Source organism: Mirounga leonina, unplaced genomic scaffold (assembly GCF_011800145.1).
Source record: "Mirounga leonina isolate KUSES-001 unplaced genomic scaffold, KU_Mleo_1.0 Mir_172, whole genome shotgun sequence".
NCBI lineage: Eukaryota > Metazoa > Chordata > Mammalia > Carnivora > Phocidae > Mirounga > Mirounga leonina.
The window spans coordinates 10361940-10385905 of NW_023270442.1; the positions used below are offsets into that span (position 1 = coordinate 10361940).

General features: G+C 37.9%; 1 protein-coding gene across 8 annotated transcripts in view; it reads right to left on the bottom strand.

Moving 5' to 3' along the window:
- Positions 1-23966, bottom strand: part of GRIK1 (glutamate ionotropic receptor kainate type subunit 1) — a 383844-nt gene that overhangs the window by 132524 nt on the left and 227354 nt on the right. For 6 of the 8 annotated variants that reach the window (XM_035017581.1, XM_035017577.1, XM_035017576.1 and 3 more), the window contains exons 2-3: positions 12436-12603; positions 9089-9346 (exon numbers count right to left, since the gene is read on the bottom strand). The exons of 1 other annotated variant lie outside the window; for it this stretch is intronic. In XM_035017581.1, the coding sequence (XP_034873472.1) occupies positions 9089-9346; positions 12436-12603 (426 nt within the window). The remainder of the gene's footprint in view (positions 1-9088; positions 9347-12435; positions 12604-23966) is intronic. One more of the 8 variants, XM_035017582.1, reaches the window with a different exon arrangement.

Below are 23966 nucleotides of genomic sequence, written 5' to 3' on the forward strand. Positions count from 1 at the left end.
ATCTATCTATCTATCTATCTATCTATCTATCTATCTATCTATCTATCTGAGAGAGAGAGAGATTGAGAGAGATGGATCAGTGTAGACCCAGCGACCTCCATCAGCCTTTTCCTGTGAGGGGAGGGTGTGAGGTGCGCCGGGGCACAAGTGATTTCTATGAGGGTGGGGAGTCGGGTAAGTTGGCTCTGAGTCCCTTTCATCCAGGTGAATAAAGCTGAAGGGCCCACAACACCATTGGCCAAGGGCAGCACAGGGGGCTCTGTGCCTGGGGCAAAGCCATGATCTGGAGGGGAAATCATGGTGTCCTCTGGTCACTGGGAAAGCCTCAGTTGTTTAGAACAACCTGCAATGAGCCCTTCTGGCCAGCAAAGACCAGCTCCCCTAGACTCTGTCATCTCTGCAGAGCATTCTTTAAGAACTATTATCCTATTTGTATATAATAGTACTGTATTAGTGTTAAGTTTCCTGTATTTCCTAATTGTAGTGTGGTTATAACCCTAGTTCTTAGGAAATACATACTAATGCATTTAGGGGTGAAAAGGTCATGATGTCTGACACTTACTATTACAACACAATTATTTATTACTATTATTGTTTATTGTTGCTGTAATTGTTTTATATAGAGAGAATCACAGAGCATTAAAACAAATGTAGCCAAAGGATTACATGATGAACCTAGATGAAAGGCATACAGGAGTTCATTGTACTTTTCTGGCATCTTTTTTCTAAGTTCACCTCTTGCTAAATAAAAAGAGTAAACATGGAGATAGAAAACAACACCATAAGAGCCTCCTTCCTCCACTCACACCCCCAGGAATGCAATTGGAAACCACATCTTTGGTTTTAAAAGCACTTCAGAGCAAGGAGCCTGTTTATTTCACCTAAGTTTGAGTTGGGCTCTGCATGTGGAGATAACTTTCAAAAATGTCCAAATGGCCAATTCTAAACACTAGTTTTGGCCACCTATCCACTCTGTGCACTCAGACATGACACAGAAAAATGCTGATTTGCATGCACAGGGAGTGACTCTGGGAACAGGTGGAGCATATGGAGGAGGAAAAAAAAGAAGCCGCTATTTCCAGTGAGGGTTTAAAATTTCCCATTCCTTCTACTTAAATAATAATAAACTTTGCTATTTACATTACCCCTTGTATGAAGGATGCTACATGCCTTATAAACATCTTAATAAACCTCAGAATATACTTTCAAGGTGAAAAGGTGTCAGTATTATTTTACAGTAAGGAAAGTGAGACACAGTGAGGTTAATTGTTTAGATCAGCACTAAAAATAAGTCACAGATGCCAGGAACTGGGAGGGACCTTAAGGTCAAACCTTTACTTCATGCATGATTCCCCTCCACACAGCTGCTGCTGAACGCCTCTCTATTTGAGAAATTTTCCACCTCACACTGCAGTCCAGTTCATTTCTGGACAGCTTAGTTACATTTGATGAGTATTAGTTCAAAAGAAAAGTACCTATGTTTTCTGGAGTCTTAATCCAATTCCCCGTTCATTAAACCACATCAGTGGGGTTGATGCCATAAAGATGAATGCAGTAAACCATTGGGACCCACAGATAAGATCGTACATTTTAAGTGTTAATTTCCTCTTCATTTGTACTTAGAAACATGTGAAATGGCATTTCACAGACTTGTTGGTATATTAATATACCCAAATCTAATAGGATTCTTAAGAGGATCTATGTACCCTCCAGAGGTAAGGAAAAATCAGAACTAAGAAATGGAAACGGGTAAGTGAGTGAATTACCTGGGGGAAATATAGCACTTTTAAGTGCAGATCTTCATACATACGATTTTTCAAAAGTGCATAAAAAAAAAAAAAAAAAAAAAAGCTAGAGACTTCCCAAAAGAAAAACTGTGTCCCTTGATCAAAGGACCTCAAAGAAGAATCTACTCAAAATATTTGAGATGAACTGTGCTGCAGTTAGCTCAACCTGAATGTTTTAGTCTTGAATTCTTGCTGATATCAATGGTAGCTAAAAAATAATATACCTCTGTGCACTAAAGATTGGGTTCCAAACAGAATTCCAAAAATTTGAATAGGGTTCTGGGCAGAGGACTGGAGTGGGTGGAAAGGAAGGGTAGAAAAGAGTGAGGACAGGAAAAAAAAAAAGAACTGCAATTTATTATCTTGTTGGTTCTGAGTGCCAAGGACTTCTATCTCCCAGCTATTTCAGGTGCGATTGTAGGAGGGCTTGTAGCAGAAGTGTTTTGGCTAGCACAATGGTCATCATAACACAGTGGGGCGAGTTTTGATTGCTGAAAGGGAAAAGATTTACTTATTGTTTTATTTGGCACTGATTGCCTACTGAATATCTTTCATTTTGGCTTGGTTATTTATACCAAACTGTTCATTTTCTTCAAGGCCAAATATTAGGCCTCTGTCAAGATTCTTGGTTCTGGACAATATATTCTTTTTGCTTTCTATAGAAGATGGAGGGAAAGTAATAAACATAACAAATCCGAGTCACTATTTAAATACAGCCATACAGCCATAAGAGCAGTTATTTCACTTATTCATAGAGTGGTTGAACATATGAAATGAGTTAATTATGCAAATTTTTTAAAAGAGCATGTGCCACATAAGAACTCAAGAATTTAGTTATTGTGGTATTTGTGGCTGTCATTTCTATTGTGTCTTCTCCTTGAATTTATTGTTTTCCAATCACTAACATTTTTATGTATGTTAATCTTATTTCAAATTAATCCTCATTGTAAAGCTTTGAGATAATGTTTCAAGTGATAGTTAATAGCTCTTTATTGTAGGCTGCATTTTAGAAATCTCATGGCTCTGATGTGTTGAGAAAAATGACTTAAGGCAACCATGGATGAAAAAAAAAATCTCTTGAGGACTATGTGTTGTGAACTCAGGGCTAGAGGCATCTGGCTGGAACTCATTTCCTTGATGGCCTTATTTAGTCCCATCTATATCTCTCAAATTTGTATCTCCAGCTCACACCACATTTTGAACTCCGGACTTATATATTAGCTGCCTATTCATCATCTTCATTTGAATGTAGTAGATATTACAAATTCAAACTTACCATGTTTACGACTGAACAAACTTCTGGTATCATCCTTATTCCTCCAAAGTAGTTCCATCTATAACCTTCCCCACCTTAGGTGATGTTAACTCCTTCCATTGGCTCAGGCTAAAAAGTTTAGATTCACCCTTGACTCCTCTGTTTCTCTCTCAGCCAGCCTCTACTTCTTCAGGGCATTATGCTAGCTCAACATTTGAAATATTTCTAGAAACTGACAATTTCTTAATCCTCTATTACTTACCTTCCTCAGTTGCCTTGATTTCTCTAGAAGCTACCTATTTTTACCCTTGCCTGCCTGTATTGTATTATCCATACAAGAGCCAGAATGATTTTTTTATGATGTAAATCTGATCATGTCACTCCTCTGCTGTAAACTGTCCAATGGCTTTCCCATTTCATGAAAAGCAGAAGCCCTCCTTGTGGTCTATAAAATCCTCCATGATCTATATGGTGCGTTTCTCTGACCTACTTTCCCACTACCCTTCCCCTCTCATGCTGATCCCACCACACTGGCCTCCTTGTTTGTTTGTTATAAATAAAGATTTGTTGGAACACACCATACTTGTTCATTTGCGTGTTGCCTATGGCTGTTTTCTTGCTACCTTGGCAGAGTGAAATTGCCGTGACCTTATGACCCACAAAGCTTGAGCTATGTACTATTTGGCCCTTTAGAGAAAAAAGTTTGCTGGTCCCTGTTCTACAGAACTAATTGTGGCTACATTTACTGAGATTGGCCTTAAAAAAGCAGAAACTGCTGACTATCCTCCACACTGCATTTGGTGCTCAGCTTCTCAGTTCTTTCTGATGTGTGTGAAGGGATAGAAGCCAGGCTTCCACCAGGGGTCTAATGAAGCAAAGGGGATGACCAATGAGCAGCAATTTCTCATTACCTAGGGTCACCTCTGAAAGTGGGAATCAGAGAGAAGTAGGTGACTAATGGGAAGAACATCCAGGCAACAGAGAGAGAGAGAGAGAGATGAAGTGAAACAAAAATTCACTCCCCAACAGTTCTCTAGGGTCTTTCTAGATTTTCACTTCCAGAATTCTGCCTGCTAGTATTTAGTGAATTGAATTTTGTCCTTAGAGACAAGCACAGTGCTCCCCTTGACTTCAATGGGAGTCACGGACCATCTGGCCCCCCAGACATCTGTGCTAGCTTCAGGCTATTTAACAAACTCCTAAACAAATCCCAGTAAAGTGTTCTTTAATAGGTACTTAATTCTGGTGTGAGGGCAGGTGCTGAGCACACCTAAGTCCTTTCTTTTCCTTCAGGTTTACTAAGTTTTCTCCTTTTTTTTTTTTTTTGAAGATTTTTATTTATTTTTTGACAGAGAGAGACACAGCGAGAGAGGGAACACAAGCTGGCGGAGTGGGAGATGGAGAAGCAGGCTTCCCGCGGAGCAGGGAGCCCAATGTGGGGCTCGATCCCAGGACCCTGGGATCATGACCTGAGCCGAAGGCAGATGCTTAATGACTGAGCCACCCAGGCGCCCCAAGTTTTCTCCTTTTTATGGCTTGATAATTACTGCAACCAAAACCCTGAGTCAAGTGGTATTAAACCCACTCAAAGGCAAAAGATGTCTACCTTTATTGATCTCAGTTGACCTGTTTACTCTCTGGGTTCCAACTTAATGGCTCAATTGATTATTCATTTACATTTTTAATTTCTTTGTGGGCAAAATCATTTTAACATGAATCATTTCTAACTTAATGGGCAACATACAAACTCATTTGGGATTTTCAACTTTAGCAAGTATTTATTGAGCAACAAGACTTGGGTGAACTTAATAGGGATGAAAAGCAGATTTTAGTTTCTTGTAAAAAAAAAAATGATAGAAATGATAATTTGAGTTTCCTCCTGTGCAAAATCCTCATCACTTATGAGTGCTCACCTGAAATCAGAAGGTTGGTTAGGACATCAACTTTTGTGTTATCCTTTTACAAATTATATTTTGTCTAAATTCAATTTGAAATCTATAACAGTTATGCTCATACCTTTAGTTGAGCTCTTAAGTTAAATCTAAAAGTTTTAATATCATTCATTAATTTGTTTTCCCTTTAGATGGCCCTGCTTTGCTGGAGATGTAGAAATAGTGAGAAGAATTTGTACTATCGAGGTACTACATAATAAGAAATAGTATAACTTTATTAGCTCTTGCAATTCTCTATTTACAAAGGTAAGCAACATGGAAGATCTGATTACACTTACATTCATAATTGAAGGGGAGCAGAATTTGCCAGTCCAGAATGTGTCTCTTTGGCATGGGATTATTATGAAATGTTTATTTTTGAGAAACAACAGACACAGATAAAGCTCTGAAATCTGAGTAGACGTTACCCTTTTATAAGAGACATTTACATGTGTAAGGGAAGTCTTCATTTGTAAGGGTATCTCCCTCACTGTACCAGGAAGAGGGGGGAGGACTCAATCTCTAGAAATTCTTCTCAATGGAGAAGGCAGGGACTTAAATATGCATAACAACCTTATCCTTGCTCACTGTGCTTTTCCTGATAACTTCTCATAACTGACTTCCCACCCCCAGCATCTTTTGTCTTTAGCAGAAGATGGTATTTAAGGTGATGGCTTTGGCCATTTCAGAGAGTTAGTTTTCTTGGGTTTCTCCCATGCTTACAGGTGGTATACATCTTATTAAACTTTGTTTGCTTTACTCCTGTTAATTTGTCTCACGTCAACTTAATTGCTTGACCAGACAAAGATCCTAGAAGGGAGGAAGGGAAAACTTTCCCACCCCTACACATTATAATATTCCATCTCAAGGCCTTTTAAATATGCTTGTGGAATTCATTTGATAGTATGTTTTTTTCTTCCCAGCAAGCAGGTGAAGCTTTAAGAATATGACTGCCTGTGGCTTATTCTTCCCTGTAGGACTGTTTTGAATATAACATTTATAAGTTATATATACAATCACCTACCTTCACTTTTTTCTAAAATGAGATGAGATATAAGAAAATACATAAATGCATATTTCCAAATAGAACAGTCATTTTTATCTGACAGTTTAAAATGGAACCAGAGTTTAGTGCAAAGTAAAGGAGGCTTACTATTCATCCCCTAAGAACTAGAAAGTACTAGTGCTTGGTAAAAAGGACCAAAAATGAAAAATGAAAATGAAAAATGAAATACTATTAAAAACATTGTTAAGTGCTTTGCTTTATTAATTTTCACTGGTAATTTTCTTAACCTTATTACCAAATGTGTAGCTCAAGACATGAGCTAATTTTAATTCTTGGAGGAAATATACGCATAAAATAAATAATATTATTCCTAAGTATTATTACTAAGTACTTCCCTATATGCCATAATTGTGTTAGGTGGCAGATTATAAAAATAAATAAGATAGAAGTCCAATGTTTAGGAATTCCTAGTCTCCTAGATATGCAAACAGGTAATTGAAACATGTAATATAATACTTATATTTGCAAAGTGCTACTGAACCCTATGGTGGTCTCAGAGGACTTTAAGGAAGAAGTGATATTTGAGTGTGATCGTGTGGAATGAGAGAGCTCACTGTCTCAGGGGTTGTGTGGAGGATCATGCATAGTAAGGGGCCAGCTTCAGAAAAGGAGAGTCGGACATATTTATGGATACATCTCATCAGGTAAGAGACACAAAAACAAAAATAAACTATTGGGATTACACCAAAATAAAAAGCTTCTGCACAGTGAAGGAAACCATCACCAAAACCAAAAGGTAACCTACTGAGTGGGAAAGAACATTTGCAATTAAAATATCTGATAAAGGGTCAATATCCAAAATATATGAAGAACCTATGCAACTCAACACCAAATTTTAATCCAATTAAAAATGGCACAAGACCCAAATAGACTGTTTTCCAAAGAAGACATACAGATGGCAAACAGATACATGAAAAGATGCTCAACATCACTCATCATCAGGGAAATGCAAGTCAAAACCACAGTGAGATATCACCTTATACCATTCAGAATAACTAGTATCAAAAAGACAAAAAACAGTAAGTGTTGGTGAAGATGTGGAAAAGAAGGAACCCTCATGCACTGTTGGTAGGAATCTTAATTGGGGCAGCTACTATAGAAAACAGCATGGAGATGCCTCAGAAAATTAAAAATAGAAATACCATATGATCCAGTAGTTCCACTACTGAGTATTTATCCAAAGAAAATGAAAACACGAATTCAAAAAGATATATGTACCCTTATGTTTATTGTAGCATTATTTATAATAGCTAAGATATGGAAACAACCCAAGTGTCCACTGATAGATGAATGGATTAAGAAGATATGGTATGTATGTAATGGGATATTACACAGCCATGAAAAGAATGAGATTTGTGACAACTTGAATGGACCTAGAGGATATTATGCTAAGTGAAATAAGTCAGACAGAAACAGACAAATACTATATGATTTCACTTATATGTGGAGTCTAAGAAACAAAGCAAATGAACAGATGAGCAGACAGACCCATAAATACGAGAACAAACTGATGGTTGCCAGAGGGGAGATGGGCCGGACATGGGCAAAATAGGTGAAGGGGAGAGTGAGGTCAGGCTTCCAGTTATGGAATGAATAAGTCACAGGAATAAAAGGTACAACATAAGAAATATAGTCAAGGACATTTTAATAGCATTGTATGGTGACAGATGGTAACTCTATTTGTGGGGAGAATAGCATAGAATATAAACTTGTTGAATCATCTGAAGCTAATGTAACATTGTGTGTCAACCATACTTCAGTAAGAGTCAGATGAAGTTGGGGGTGTGTAAGGAAGGAATGGTGGACTCCTCATCCTAGCTGATGTGAGGTATAGGAAGTGTAGGGAAGGGGATAATGAAGTGCCAGGGTTAATGGAGTTGAAAAGGGCAAGATGGTGAACAGCTTCAAATTAGAAGGACTTGACAAAGGAGAGTCACCAGCCTGGGGACTTAACTGTATAAAAAGGAGCCTGAGTTACAACAAACTTCAAAATGTGACCAGAAGACAGAGAGGAAAGGTGCCTGCAAAAGAAACTTGAAATGGGGGCAGGTGAGAGAAAGTGTCTAGTGAGATGGAGGCTCTAAGCATCACAGTTCTGTTCTGCACCCTAATATAAGCAGTGGAACAATGCAAACTTTATTAAGGGTTGGTTATCAGGGGTTCTTAGTCCCTTTCTTATGAAATGGTCAGTTTTATTGCTATAACCTCTAACTAGATTCCTCTTTGTTAAACTACTTTAGAAACTTGTCTAACATATAACATTTACATAGCTACTTATCAAGTTGGAAGCATACTTCATGGTCATTTTTCCAACTTTCTTTGCATTATTTAAGGAATGGAGTCATTGTCACAGTCTTAATAGAGTTGGAGAAATGTAATCACATCTTTAATATTCTGATTGGATTACAACATATATCAATAAGGTGATATTTGTTGAACACTACATCAAAAACTAATGATGAACTATATGCTGGCTAACTGAATATAATAAAAAAATAAAAAAAATAAAAATGTAGTCATCAAAAATAAAATAATAAAATTCTATTAATAATCTCTCATCCCAGCCCAATGTGTAATATCATTAAAACTTCAAAATAAACAAAACAAAACAAAAAACAAATCCCCCTAAGTATGATGATGGAAGGATCATCAGAAAGGATCCAAAGGAATCAGACATGGTGACACATGGAATTCCTAAATTAGAATACTCCATCAGCTTCATATAAAAGAGCATTTTTATTTATTTTTATTTTTTTCATTTTTTTAAGATTTTATTTATTTATTCATGAGAGACAGAGAGAGAGAGAGAGAGAGGCAGAGGGAGAAGCAGTCTTCCCCGCGGAGCAGGGAGCCCGATGTAGGGCTCGATCCCAGGACCCTGAGATCATGACCTGAGCCGAAGGCAGACGCTTAACCATCTGAGCCACCCAGGCGCCCATAAAAGAGCATTTTTATGCACTCCACCTGATGAGCCAATGCCTCTAGAACACTCAGATTCCCTTTGTTCAGACCTGACATGGCCAGGTGAGGTCTCACGCGAGTCCCATACCTGTGCTGTCTTCGTAAACCACCGTCACCGTTTTCCAGTTGTAGTAAAGGACCAGATCCAGGACCGCCCTGCTGATAGCTGCATAATCTGGGTACAGGTTGATGTAAAACAAGTCTTTGTTGTCCACCGAAGGGTGTTTCCAGCGGGTCTGTATATGTGGAACTTCGAGAGCATTGCAAATCGACTGCACGGCACTGACAGAGGAACTGTGGGAAGGGCCAAAGAGAGCAGCCACACCAAGAGCCAGCTGGTCACAGGCTGGTGGCCACAGACAAGGAGGGGTAGAAAGGGAAGGCAGGGAAAGGGGCAGAGAAAGAGAGAGCTGTGAATTTCATCTTTCCCTTGATCCCTCTTTTTATTTTCACTATTAGAAATTTTCCTCTACTCTGCATCTGTATGTTGAGAAAATATGCTTAATCCAACTTCCAATATCCTCGAGATAGTAAAATGTTTGAGAGACTTGAATGTGGGACTGATTAGTAACACATCACAGGGCCAGTTCTGTGCAATCAAAAATGAGTAGCTGGTGTCACACCATTACTTTTAATCAGATGGAGTCTACATCCCTTGCTTGGCGTGGCATAACCCAGGGGTGCGCAGAGCTGTTCTACAAGACATTTGCCAAGTGAATTTCATGTGAATGAAGTTCTGTCCTATGGCTGGGTGTCAATGAGGATATTAACATGGTCCAAGAATTCAGAAGATTCTCTGGGAGGCTGCAAAGTACCATCTTCCCAAAACTCAGAAATGAATTCCAGGCTATTGAAAAACCGCTAAAGAATATCAAGTGACATTGATACCTAATTAATTATAGAGTAATAGCATAGCATAGCTTAACGGGATCTTAGAAGCCATTTGGTCCAACCCACTAATACCATAGACAATGGAGTGAGTTCAGGGCCACGGGCTTTCTACCAGAGCCCAGGGGCCCAGCTCAAGGTCAGGCCTCTCCCTACCTCAACATTAGCCAACATGCAGCCTAAGAAAATCAAGTCAATATGTACTTAAAAATGAATTCATAAAATTTATTTATTTTTCTCATTATTAGATTTTATACATTCATTGAGAGAATTTAGAATATATTAAAGGTAAGGAAGGAAAAAAAGGCTTTGTAATTCCATCATCTTGGGAAAATACCTATTCCTATTTTGGCATTCCAATATATAAAAAATTAAATCATTATACAGATACATTTGATATCTGTATTTGATACATTGCTTTCTTCATTTAACACTGAATATAACACTATATTTGTTACATTGATACATTGCTTTCTTCATTTAACACTGAATATAACAATAAAAGTACACTTTTCCCCAAGTCCCCTCAAAGTCTTCAAAAGTATATTTTTCATGTCTATAGAATAACCCTTCCCATGGATATGTCATTAGTTATTTAACTATTTCTGATGCTATTGAACATTTAAGCTGCTCCTAATTTTTGTTATTATAATTAATACTATAGTACTTATCTTAGTTCTTATATTTTTCTCTGAATTTTACATTACTTTCTTAGAGTAGATTCTCAGCTATAATTAAATGGTATGATACTTTTTAGTTACTTGATACATATTAAGCAAATTCCCTTCCAGAAAGATGGGACTGATTATCCTCTACAATCATGTAAAATAGTGTCTACTCATTTCATGCTGATATAAATTTATGCTGGCATTATATATAAGTTTAAAAGCATTTCAAATTTATATTTTAATATTAATTTAAAGGAATTTGCAACTGCCAAGAGATGATTAAATATTTGAATTAAATAATATCAAAATTTATAAGTAGAAAAATTATATATATATAATTTGTCAAAATTATCTGACTTGATTTAGAGAGAAAAAATAATAAATAAGGTTTTGAAAGCCATATTGCAAATATCTATGTAACTGCAAATGTTGACAGTCATTCACAATGGAAACTTTCTGATACTGTGCTCTTTGGTACCGAATTACTACCTGAGATATGAAGACATACAATTTTCTGCATTAAGTGCTGTTAGCATAAATTGCCATTGTCTTCAGAAGCTTATTTTCTGGATATGTTTTCACTGGTAAGACAAAATGAGAGCATGAGAGTATATGAACTGTTGTTTTCTCTAACATGGGCAATGGATTGAGATACCTGCTAATATTTAGCTCAGGGATGTTAATATGACTTGACAGAAAATCAATTTTTTGAGTTCTGTTTGCCAGCAAATTACCAGTTTTAAGAAGCTTTGGGGGTGTTTAATTTACAAGTGCGGCAGGTACTTGAGATCACAAAAAAGCTTTCAATTTTATGTGGGTTGAAGTATCGTTGTTAAATGTGTTTGCCTTTCTAAGGTATTTGCTCAGCAATGTTTGTGTGTGTGACAGAGAGAGAGACAGGACAGAGACAGACAGACAGAGAAAGAGAGATACAGAGAGACAGAGACAGAGATAGATCCTGAGTTAATGCTATGTGGAAACACCAGTATTCGTTACTTGGCAATCGACATAAACATGGTGTTCATTGCATTCCATTTATTTGTGGACAACATTCCTCTATGAGGGAAAGAGCCCCCCCCCCCCCCGACTCGAGGGTGTGGGGCAGCCTTGGTTTCCACATATAAACACCTGCGTGGAGTCTCAATACCTCCCTGGTTAGAGGCCAGGTTTCAAGTGTACTGAACGTGATTGTGCGTCAGCGTTGTCTTGGAAGTGTTTGGGGATGTCTAAGCAAGCCCCACAATCCCAATGGAATCTTTCCATGACAGAAACCTTGCAGCCTAGCCTAATATAAATTAGATTATTTTATAGGACCTGGTCTTCTACTCAGAAGAAAAAAAGAATAAGGAAAAAAATATGCAGAGATTTGTTACATTGGTTTAATTTTTAGATTTCTTTGATTCTGTGGAAAGGAGTTAAAAAAAAAAAAAGTTGAGAAGATGCTAGGTAAACCCAGGAGTTTACAACCTGTTAAAATTCAGGATGTGAGTTATGTGTGTTGTGGGCATTTCCACATGCTCGGTGGATATGACCTTCCACAAAGTTTTATTTGACTGCACTGTACAATTTCATGGTGGTATCTCAGCCTCAGGAAGGAAAAACAGATCAAGCTTGACATTTTCCATTCACAGCTGAACCAGTTAATCATAGAGTAGAGGGCACTGAAGGGTGAGCTAATCAGAATGGCCCAGAAAACATAGCTAGGCAACATCCATTAGTATAGTTCAGATTGCACTGGACAGTGACATCGAGGACCGAGATTTCCTGCAACCCATTTACACAAAGATGTCCGCTCTGAAAAAGGACAGGTAGCAGAAAAGGTGACTTGTAGAGCAGACACAACACCCAAAAAAGCTTTTAAAAATGTGAAAATAGTTACCTCTCCGCGAGGCTTCAAAACTGTCAAAAAGGTTAATTCTCTGGATGTCATAGGTTAATGTGGTGTTAGGCATCAGGGTTCGATTTCTGTTAATGCTCGTGACTGCGAACTTGAATGCTAGTTCTTCAACATTAACAGGTTCATTTTCCACAGTTTCAAAAATCCCTCCTGCAGAAGCAAAAGAGATGCATGAGAAGCATTAGTCACATCATTCCTGTGTATTTTTTTAAAAGAAGAATATCAATGATTCACACAAAAGGCCCCCCCCAAATAAATGTGGTGGTGGTCAGAACAGATCCCAAACCCAGTGTTAAAATTTGTCAGCACATGTTACCTGCACATAAACAGGTCTTCATATGTATGCCCAAGATTTCAAATCCAAAGTTGGACTGTATCTTACCTCTCAGATGGCCAATGTATTCCGAATATGAAGTACCATGTCAAGTATAACTGACAACATGGTGGAGGGTGATTTTCTACAGTTTGGACATGAATCACAGTGTGGTTGACCTATACATAATTTGAATTGTATCTGGCAAGACCCTCCTTCCTCAGAATGAAGCTCTTTCAATTCAAAAGCAGACCTTTCCAACTCCAGAGAAATCAGCCAGAGAGCTGAGTGGGGTCAAAATGAGGCATATATACACTTAAATTTTTCAAAATGAAAACATTTCTTCTTTTCTTCTGGTTCAGAATTCTGGGGTCATATTCCAGTACCTTCCAAAGTGCACAGGCAGATTCAAAGAACTTTTGTTTGTTTTGTTTTGACAAACTGTTTGGTCTGGCCCCAAAGCAATCCTGCATCCTATCTCCAGAGAAATGTGTTGCTCCCCTAAGAGAGAACATGCACTAAAACTTTGATATCTCAACCAGGGGCATCTCCAAACAAGTGGCAATACAAAATAGCAGTGCTTAAAGCTTCATTGGAGAATTCAGCTCTGACTTTGCTCGCCATGGTGATGTTAATAGAGGTAATTGGAGTATCATTAAACTGTACATTCTTAATGTTTTTTAAGAGTTGTCCTGGGATTATCAATAGATGCAAGACACACAGTAGAGGTGCTCTTAACTGACCTCCACTTAACTTATTCCTTGATTGACCAATACTCCTCATTTCCCCTGAATAAAACATTAACTGGAGCCTGTGAAATGCTGAATACTTGTAACTAGCTCTCACCATTGAGGGACTCCTTACCAAAGGTCAGATGTAGGTTGTTGTTTGTTTTATTTTTTTTCCAAACTTGGCTATGCCAGATTGATTTGCAAGTACTTCAAGTTCTCTCTACACTTAAAAAAAAATCTAAAACTGAAAATCCCAAATAAAAGTCACAGGCACCTGTATGATTTATGTGTATTCTTAGAAAAAGAACTCTAATTGGCAAACTCTAATCAAAGAAATGACTTTTGAAAGAATAGTAAACCAATACACATCTATAATTTTTAAATTATTATTATTATTTAATTATTATTATTTTGCAATTTCCTGCTCAACTGACTTTCTCTATTAAATAATCAATTGCAATGTCAGGTTGCAAAAGCTGAGAAAGTTTGTACGGAACTACTTTGGCTTCCTTTGGAAATGTCTCTGGCTTTTGGACTGATGATATGAGATACTCATGCAGAGATCATTTTTCTGTTCTCTGAGAGACCAGAGTTGAACACTGTGTGACCATGGTATGAGACCATGTTAACCTTTACCTACAGATTCCTACTGGACACTTATTCTGAAATCCATGTTAGGAAAAATTTTGCTTTTATGTGACATTGTTTTTTTGTTTGCTTTTTTCTCAGACAGTGCTAAGTAGGTTCTTTGGGGGTACTCTCAGTTTCTCTCACAACTATTAAGTGGACGCTCCACAGTGAGGTGATAAGCTTAGATAATAGAAGAAGATAGATGTCAAGCTGATCCACAATTAGAATAGCCCAGTCTTAAGTTCAGAAACTCTTTGGTGTTAGGACCTTCACAATAATTATTAGCATTTTTAAAAAATCTGTTTATCTCCTCATGCACACGGTGAGAACCCTTAAGAAGAGAGAATGTATCTTGTTCAGAATCACCATCCTTACTGAGATCAAAGTCACTTAAGATGTTCAGCCTATAACTATTTAGGAAATAATCAGTCATTGGCTCAAATGTAAGCACCACTCATCTGCATAAGCAGGCTGGTAAGAAGAAATACACACCAGAATGGGAATCAAAAATTCTGAACTTTGGACCTTGGTCCAACTAGTTCCTCTTTGAGGAGGAATTTTAAATATTGGGAAGAAAGTTACTATGAAATAGCTCTTTGGTAATATTTCATTTAAGCCTTTTAACATTCCATGTAGGAGGTAGTATTTCTGTTTTTATGCATGAATAAGTGAACTGAGACACACACACTTTGCCTACCTTATTCAAAGTCCCCATGCCTTATTTGTGACAAACTCAGCTGTTTGATTCTCCAATCTATACATAGATTTTTAAAATACATGTTATATTATACTATACATTATTATTTTATATATTTATATATTAAATATAATATTTATTATAGAGAATTAGCTCACATCATTATCATGTAGAGAACTATATATAATTGATTTATATATATATGTATTCACTTCATCAAATTATTTCTGATGCCCTTCATCTCTAAGTGTGGGTTTATAATGCTTATTTGCTTACTTTAGAGGATTTCTCTATAAAGGAAATGTTATAATGCACAGATGGTGCCCTGAAAACTTAATCATGCCCCAGAAATAAGTTAGTATTATTACACATGGATAAAGAGGAATTAACATTTGTTATAGAACTGCCTGCTCACCTCAAAATTGTGCCTTTGGTATATAGTTATTTTTTACATAAAGCTGAATGTTCCCGAGTTTAAGAGAATGATAAGTGTTTTTATTATGTGTGTATGTAGTGTGTAGGTGAACTTTGTTTTGTCATTTTGGGGCAATTTTCTTTCTTTCTGGCATCAAATAAGCATTATAAATGTTGTCATTAGCTTAACACCCCACCACACTCTCCTTTTTGCCTTAGGAAGGGTTGCTGCTGAATACCAAGAACCTGCCTGTGAAGTGAGGCATAGAGAGAACTGAGGAAGTTCCAGGAAAGTGAAATCTGATAGAGACAGGACAATTATTGATGGGAGCCATTCCAGTTCCTCCTAAGGGAGCAGGCTTATAAGCATTAGCCACTTCCTCTCTCCTCCTCCTCCTAACTTCACATTCAACAACACTGAATTGCAGAATCTTTGATAGGAGTAGAGTGACGCATGCGTGATATATATATATATATTTTCATTTGTAGGTGTGGGCTTGTCAATGAGACATTTCAAATCTTTGGGGCTCTCCATGTAGTCAACTTCTGGCCTCAGTCATTTGTACACATGGGTGCCATGGTTTCAAGAGGAGGAATTCCTACCTGGTTCCTTCTTTTGTTCCTCCCTTTGCCCCACCTGCCTTGCCCTTTTCTGCTAAGGTAAATGCCTCTCTCTCTCTCTTTCACCCCTCCATGTGAAGACAGAAGAGAAGACAGCTGTCTACAAGGCAGGAAAGAAGTCCTCACCAGACATTAGCTGTGCCAATGCCTTGACTGAGATTTCTTAGCCTCCAGAACTGTGAGAAATAGTGTCTATTGTTTAAGCCATCAGGTCTGTGAGATTGTTATAGCAGCCTGAGCTAAGATATGAATCTTTTTTTTTTTTTTTTTTTACCTCAAGGGCTTTGAAATTTAAAATGGACAATTTTAATGGAAATCATATCTATGCATGTAAAATTCTCTTCCAACAAGATCCTAAATTTATGGTACAGTGGTTTGAGGTAGGCAAAGAAAAACTCACTTGAAATCTCAATACAGAATCAGGTAACACAGTTCCATCACCACAGGTGCGTTTCTCTCTGTTGGGTAGATCCTGTACCAACAAGGTCAGGCCAAGACAGGCAGTTTTGTTTTGTGACCACGTAGACATAGATGGAAACCAGAGATGGCTACCTCCTGCACAAGTAACAGGTTGCCTTTAATAAAGGATAGTGGTGGACACAGAGGGTGCAAGTGAGAACTTGTGGTTTTGTGTCACATAATTCCATCTAGACTTCCAAGAGAATTTGGTCATATTCACAAACCCACCTCCTGTTGGGTCAAAAACATGATTGTTATAGGTAAAAAGCAGTCAAGGCTTAGACTAAGGCTAAGTCAAGGCTAAGACTGACTGCTGGGCTGTTTGCAAAGATACCTAAGGTAAACCCAAAGTAATGTTCTAATAACATATTTACAATAATACCTTTTGGAAATGTAATAACATTATATCCTTACATATATTTAGGGTTTTTTTTTTGTTGTTCTACTTTAACTGATTGTGTATGCCATGTCTACGACTCTACTGAAGAACTCATTCATTCATTTACTAAATCATTTGCTCATTTAGCTATTTATTTACAAAATGCCAGCCTCCTATGAGCCAGACACTGTACTTGGTTCTGGGGATACAATAGTAAACAAAATAGACAGAAATCTGACTTTTGGCTTTACATGCTAAAAGGGGAGCTGATCATGAACAGGAAGAAGGGAGTTGACATGTTAGGGTAGGAGGCCAGGAAAGATCTCATGAAGAGAGCAACTTTGAAGTAAGAACCTGCAGGGAGCGAGGAAACTGTCCTGAAGATATTGAGAGAAGAGCATTCCAGTCCGAGGGAACAACATGTTCTAAGGTGGGAGCTGCCTGGTTTTAATTTTGAGGAGTGGTGAGAATGAAGGTGGGTGAGCCTGGTCTGGACTGGTAGAAGATGAGTTTAGGGTAGTGATGGGGGTGGATTAGAGCATATCACAGAGGGTCTTATACGCCATAATAAGACCCTGGATTTTATTCTGAGTCAGATTGGAAGTCACTGGAGGGTTTTGAGTACAGTAGAGAAATGACGTATTTCAAGAGGATCACCCTATGTGACACTGTGATCTCTAATAAGAAATATATATTGGTCTTCATCCTCTTTTGGTGCAGAGCTCCTAAAGCCCTTGGAATTTCCTAAGTGATAAGAGCAACAAAGTTGTCTTTTGTCATGTTGATGAGGTGATTTGGGAGTCCCACCTAAGGAAGGGGGGCTGGTTGCCCAGACCAGAGAACCAACCATATGATTAGAGGATTGGGAACTCTCAGTTCCACCCTCTGACCTCCAAGATGGGGAGAGAAGCTAGAGTGGAACCAACTGCCAATGGTCAGTGGGTGCATCAATCATGCTTATGTAATGAAGCATCCATAAATGGCCTGAAGGATGGGGTTCAGAGAGCTTCCAGGTTGGTGAAAATATCCACATACCAAGAGGGTGATATATCCCAACTCCATGGGAACAGAAGCTCCTGTGCTTGGTACCCTCTTAAGCCTTGCCCTATGTATCTTTTCATCTGGTTGTTCATCTGTATCCTTTAATAAACTGACAAATATAAGTATGTGTTTCCCTGAGTTCTGTGAGCTGCTCTAGCAAATAATCAAATCCAAGGAAGAGGAAGTCATGGAAACCTCTGACTTGCAAGTGAATTAGGTAGCAGTTGTGAGTTACCTGGGGACCTACTAGCTATTGGTACCTAAAGTGGCAGAGCAGTCTCATGGGACTGAGCCCTTATCCTGTGAAGTCTAATACTATCTCCAGGTAGGCAGTTTCAGAATTGAGATAAACTATAGGACACCCAGCAGATGTCACAGAGAATTGCTTGGTGTGGGAGAACACCCACCCATTTGGTGACCAGAAATGTGCAGACCAGAAGTTTTGTGAGTGTGGTAGTCATGTGAGAGCAAAGGAGACACACATGGCACTGGGTTCTTAACACTCACCCCATTTTCAGTACTATGAATAGAATGAAGGGAGGAGAGGGGCAAGAGAAAAGGCAGAGATCTGCTACCAAAGCCACTATAATATCAGATGACTATAACCACAGGCACTGTGATAATCCAGGTAACTGATGAGAGGTGGTTTGGTATAGATGAGCAGAGTGTGGGGGTATGGCAAAAACTGGCCAAATTCTAAATAAAAATTGAAGGTAGAGCTGGCAGGACTTGCTGATCAACTATAAGTAAGAAGAAAAGAGTCAGGAATGACATCAGGCTTTTGGTCTGAAATTGCCATTCACAGAGATGAAGAAAAAGAGTAGGTGCTTGATTTGGAACATGAATACCATGTGCTGCTTGTTACAAATCTGAGTGGAGATGTCAACTAAGAGGTCACCTATATTGGTCTGGATTTTATTGGAGAGGTCTGGTCTAGAGATAGAAATTTGGGAGTCATCACTGAAGTTTATGTCTAGGTGGTATTTAAAGCCATAAGACTGGGTTGACAACACCCAAGAGCAAGAGTAGATGGAGAGTGGCAGAAATTGGAATGATTCAGTCAGAAACCAAGAAATGTCTGGAGCCATCAGCAGCTGGAGGAGGCAAGGAACTGAATCTTTCCTGGAGCCTTCAGAGGAAATTGGACCCTGTTAACAACTTGATTTTGGACTTCTGGGCTCCAGAACTGTGAGGGAATAGATATCTATTGTTTTAAGCCACACACTTTTTTGTCATTTGTTGCAGCAGCCATAGGAAATCCATACAGTATCACAATTGTCTTGAGAAAATTTCAGTAGTGGATGCTCTTAATTACCGTATTTTCCCCCTTTGTAAACTGTTATTTTATTTAATATTTCAATTAACAATCTTTAGCTCTCTGACTTGATTTGGCAAAAAAAAGCAAGTAACTCTACCACACAACACATTGGATTTCTTTGTTAATTACATTTTCCTGTCTTAGTCTTAATAGACAGGGGCAAGTTTTATTATTACACATATTCTAATAAACCTCGCTTACTCCCTTAACTAGCTGTTGTGTGCTCATTGTGACAAATTGCGAGGTCATGCAGGAAAGAAGGGCAATCAAGAAATGGAAAGCTTCAATAGTGTTGACTCCTGTTTTGCATTCCTGTGGAATAATAACCATTCCAGAAGCTATCAACAGAAAACAAGATGGCAATTTGATGTATTCCTTTGCTGATGGCTGCTCCTTAAATATACAGTATTATATTGCCTCTCTTTATTGCCACATCCATAATTCTAGTTTATTACATCATAAGCAAATTACTATAAGCCTGTATTTACTGCACCTTTAATTTCAAGGCTACACATTTAAATTCTAAGATTCCCTTAGATAATACTCTCTTCCCCACTCAGCTTACCTCTTCCTGTTTTAGTTTTGGAGACTGATACCATCTTGGTAAAGATTTCATGCTAGGTGAATTTGGATGGGAAGCAGATGTTCTATGACTTAATGGAGAATGAATGGACGAGGGGTACCTGAATTTTTACCTTTCATGAAGTCCTGATTATGGACAAAGTTGTAGGTAAGGACAGCCTCAATGGTAGGGCTGTTGCCCAAACCTTCTACAAGTGTCTTCAGATATTGGTGTCCTTTGAAGAGGGGGAATGGGGTTTGATGTCACCCCTGATCCAAGAACCACATCCAAACTCTCTGTGATGTTTCAGAGAGCTGCATGAGTACAGGAGGAATGACATTTAAGGTGGAAGAAAGTATGTTTTAGAGTAAGGAATTTCTGAGATGCTTCAGATGGTAGCAGTTATGGGAAAGGCCGGTTAAGGGAAAGGCTATGGGTTATGGGCAGTTTAGCACATGCTGCCAGTAATTTTTCTTAATAAATTTGAGTTGCACATTAAAAAAGAAAAATAATATATCCAAAGCCAAAGGTACTCTATTCTAGTGATATTCAATATTCAGTTTAATTTGATTCATCAAACATGATTGGCCATCTATTGATATCTATGATGCTGGCAGCAGTGGAGGATACAAAGATGGAAGCACTTGGTTCATGCCATCAGCAGGGCTTCCAGTCGAGTGGTGAGAGATTACAGAAAAGGAAACTATGTACAGTAGTCAATTATTCATAACAGAATAAGAAGCCCACTCTTTGTCCCCTCCCATGTGGAGTCTTTTCTGATTCTTCCAGCCAGAGGTGAACTCTTCCCTCTCTTTTGATAACGTATAATCTAGTGCATATTTGGGGAATTCATTTTGGTGTAAAATCATAAGCTGGGAGTCTAACTGTTCTTTGAGGGTAGGGATGATGTTTATTGATCCTTGCCTTCTGCCAGGACTAAATGTCTTGATTTGGGCAGAGTACATTGTCCCCAAACAATGCCCATCCAATTGAGTTGAGTCTCTTTGTGCCTTAACACCCCACCTAATGAAGTAATATGTTGGCATACTTAGTACAGTATGTTGGCATAATTGGCATAGTAGTATGGCAAGATAGAGAGGCTTATGAGAGTGTTGGAGAGAGGGAGGGTGGTTGTTGAGGCATGTAGAGACTGCCTGATTTCCTTCTTTCGGCCTTTTTAGCAGTGAATGCTTCCTTTCTCCCAACAATCATGGCGTATGATCCCCAAGCACTTTCAAAACTCGGACCCTTTCTTAAAGGCTCACTTGCCTCAGGCTGCCAGCACCTTAACACCTTGAAGGAATGGTTCATCTCCTATTCAGCTGCAGATTTCAGGCAAGAACCGGGAATATTGCTAAAGGATTCATGCCAAACTTTTATGAAATTCTGTGATCGCTCTCATGTCTGTTGAGAGCAGTTAGATTTTAAGCTTGTAACACCTCATTTAAATGACACATTCATACGAAAAGTCTCAAATTTCATTTTCTACTTACTAAATAAATGGAATATGCCAAGTTCACAACTTGTAGTTCTTGAAGCTGTGTAATACACTTCAGCACAACTGTCTAGTTTTCTTCCCCCCTATTTCTGCTATTTCTCAAGGTGAAATCTCTCCTTGCTGAAAAGGAAATATTGCTGCTAAAGAGGAGAACTGTTGTCCGACCAGAACAACTGGAAGTAAGTTCACAGCTCTGACAGAGCAGTATTTACCAATGTGTGCACAGAAGTCACCCATGAGATGCTACACGCAAAAGGAAGTTGAGTGGTCAAGAATGTTTAGGAAACATTTCTTTTTGGAAATCCACACTGCACAATAACATGTAAGAGTCTCTCAGAAATCCTACAGTAAAGAAGCAATTTGACTCCGGTCAGCCCAGGGATTCTCATTCATTCGATGATAGGAAAGTTTTCCTTGTAATTGGGATATACAGTGGAATTTCTATCCTGAGAAACACACATTCTGGGAAAAATTTGATCCAGTGACCTGCTCTCTTTGGGACTGACAAAAATAATTTGCAGTCTTAAATATTGTTTTGGTGCTCATTTTAATGAAAATTGGACACTAGGTTCTTGATCAGAAATATCAACTCTCTGATGATGACTTTGCTTTTTGAAAAATTAGTATTAGATTTATAATGTCAATTTTTACCCCCTTTTTCCATTTAAAACAATAATCTAAGCAAAAATATGGTCTGTATTTTATGAAAAAGTAATCTTTAGTTTTTTTACTTATTTGTTTTTAAAGATTTATTTATTTATTAGAGAGAGAGCGCATGCACGTATGAGGGGGGAGGGGCAGAGGGAGAGAAAATCAAGCAGATTCCCCGCTGAACACAGAGCTCACCCTCAGCTTGATCCCAGGACCCTGAAACCATGATCTGAACTGAAATCAAGAGCCAGATGCTTGGGGCACCTGGGTGGCTCAGTCGTTAAGCAGCTGCCTTTGGCTCAGGTCATGATCCCAGTGTCCTGGGATGGAGCCCCGCATCCGGCTCCCTGCTCAGAGGGAAGCCGGCTTCTCCCTCTCCTATTCCCCCTGTTTGTGTTCCTTCTCTCGCTGTGTCTCTCTCTGTCAAATAAATAAATAAAATCTTTAAAAAAAAAAAGATGCTCAACTGACTGAGCCACTCAAGTGCCCCAGAAGAAGTCATCTTTTTTTTTTTTTTTTTTAAGATTTTATTTAGTTATTTGAGAGAGAGATCACAAGCAAGAGAGAAGTACCCCGTTGAGTATAGAGCCCCAGGCAGGGCTCGATCCCAGGACCCTGGGATCATGACCTAAGCTGAAGGCAGACGCTTAACTGACTAAACCACCAAGGCACCCCTAATCAATCATCTCAAAGATATGTTGTGGACAGAATGCAAGTCCTTGACATTTAATGTAAATATTTTATTTATTTTATTATTATTTTTAATGTAAATATTTTAAATACAAAGTCCTTTGCTACATTTTCTTTTTCCTTTCTTATTATTTTCTATTAGTTTTTTTAACCTCTATGCATATTTATTTGACACATTTATAAAATTTTTTGTTTACTGACTTAAAAATTGTACAAAATGGTGAACTAGGCAACAATAGTATTTTAGAACAACAAAAAGAGTTAGAGTCTGATTTAAACACTCACATGTTTACTATGACCCACATCATTTAAAGAGTCTCAAACTGAAATTCTGTTTACTACTGTTCAAGGATGCTAGTCCAGAAGGTATCTGAGTTGAGCATAACCTCCCAGATTTGCTCACAGTCACATTCTAAGGTCCAACACTATAAAATGAACAGTTTGCATGGACATAAATAATGAATAAGCTCTATGGAAGTTACTTCTCAGAGAAAATCTTTTTGTGAAACATTTAGGTCCCAGATGAAGAGAGATAAACTTGACTATTATATGTATCCAGGAAAACTACAAGTTGATCAAAAATAAAGCACAGTTAAATGTTATGTCACAGAAGGATCTGTGTATTGAATGCCACCAATTGGAACTTTGGGAAGTGTGCACCGCTTATTTTAAAAGTACTAAACTCTGGAAATTCTCTTTGCTGCTCATTTACATATATTTTTAAATATGCTGTACTCTGTGAACTCCCATAATAAATACCACTGTCTGCTATGTGAGTAAACATTGTTTTCTTTTCTAAATAATTTTGTTTTAAAAACATATAAATTGGGCAAAAGTTGAAAGAAAGGGAAACACAACAAAATATAATCATGCCGGTGTGAAACAATTATTATTAATAGTTTGGTGATTTTCCCTCCATTTTATTCCCATATATATCTGAATTTTCTTTGAAATAATTAAGATGATACTATCTTATTATTCCCTGGCATTTTCACAAACACTGTACCATAGGCATCTCCCCCTGAAAACAAGCCTTATTTTTAGTGGTTGTCTAATATTTCATTGGATATATCATGGCTTCCTTAATCAGTTTCACCTTCTATTTATTTATTTTTTTGGTAAGTTGGCACTGATTCTTCACTGTTATGAATCCTATTATGATTGACATTTGCTGCGAGAAACAAAAATACTTTGAAGTATATTTATTAGGTCCTAAGTTATAAACCATTTAAGCTTTTGTTAAACATTGCTAAACTGCCATGCGGAAGGGAAAGCTAACTTGTATAAGTACTTTGTATCCATTGTGTAGAAATGTCCAACTGAACTGCAACCTCCCAAGAATCTGTATGACTTTTAATTTAGTTTGTAGCAGAAAGTATTCATTATTGCTTTAATATGCATGCCTTTGAATATGGATGAATTTAATTTTTAAAACTTATTTACTACCTATTTGTATGTCTGTAATTTTAAATTACTTGTTCCTGTCCTGTGCCCTTTTTTTTTTTAGTA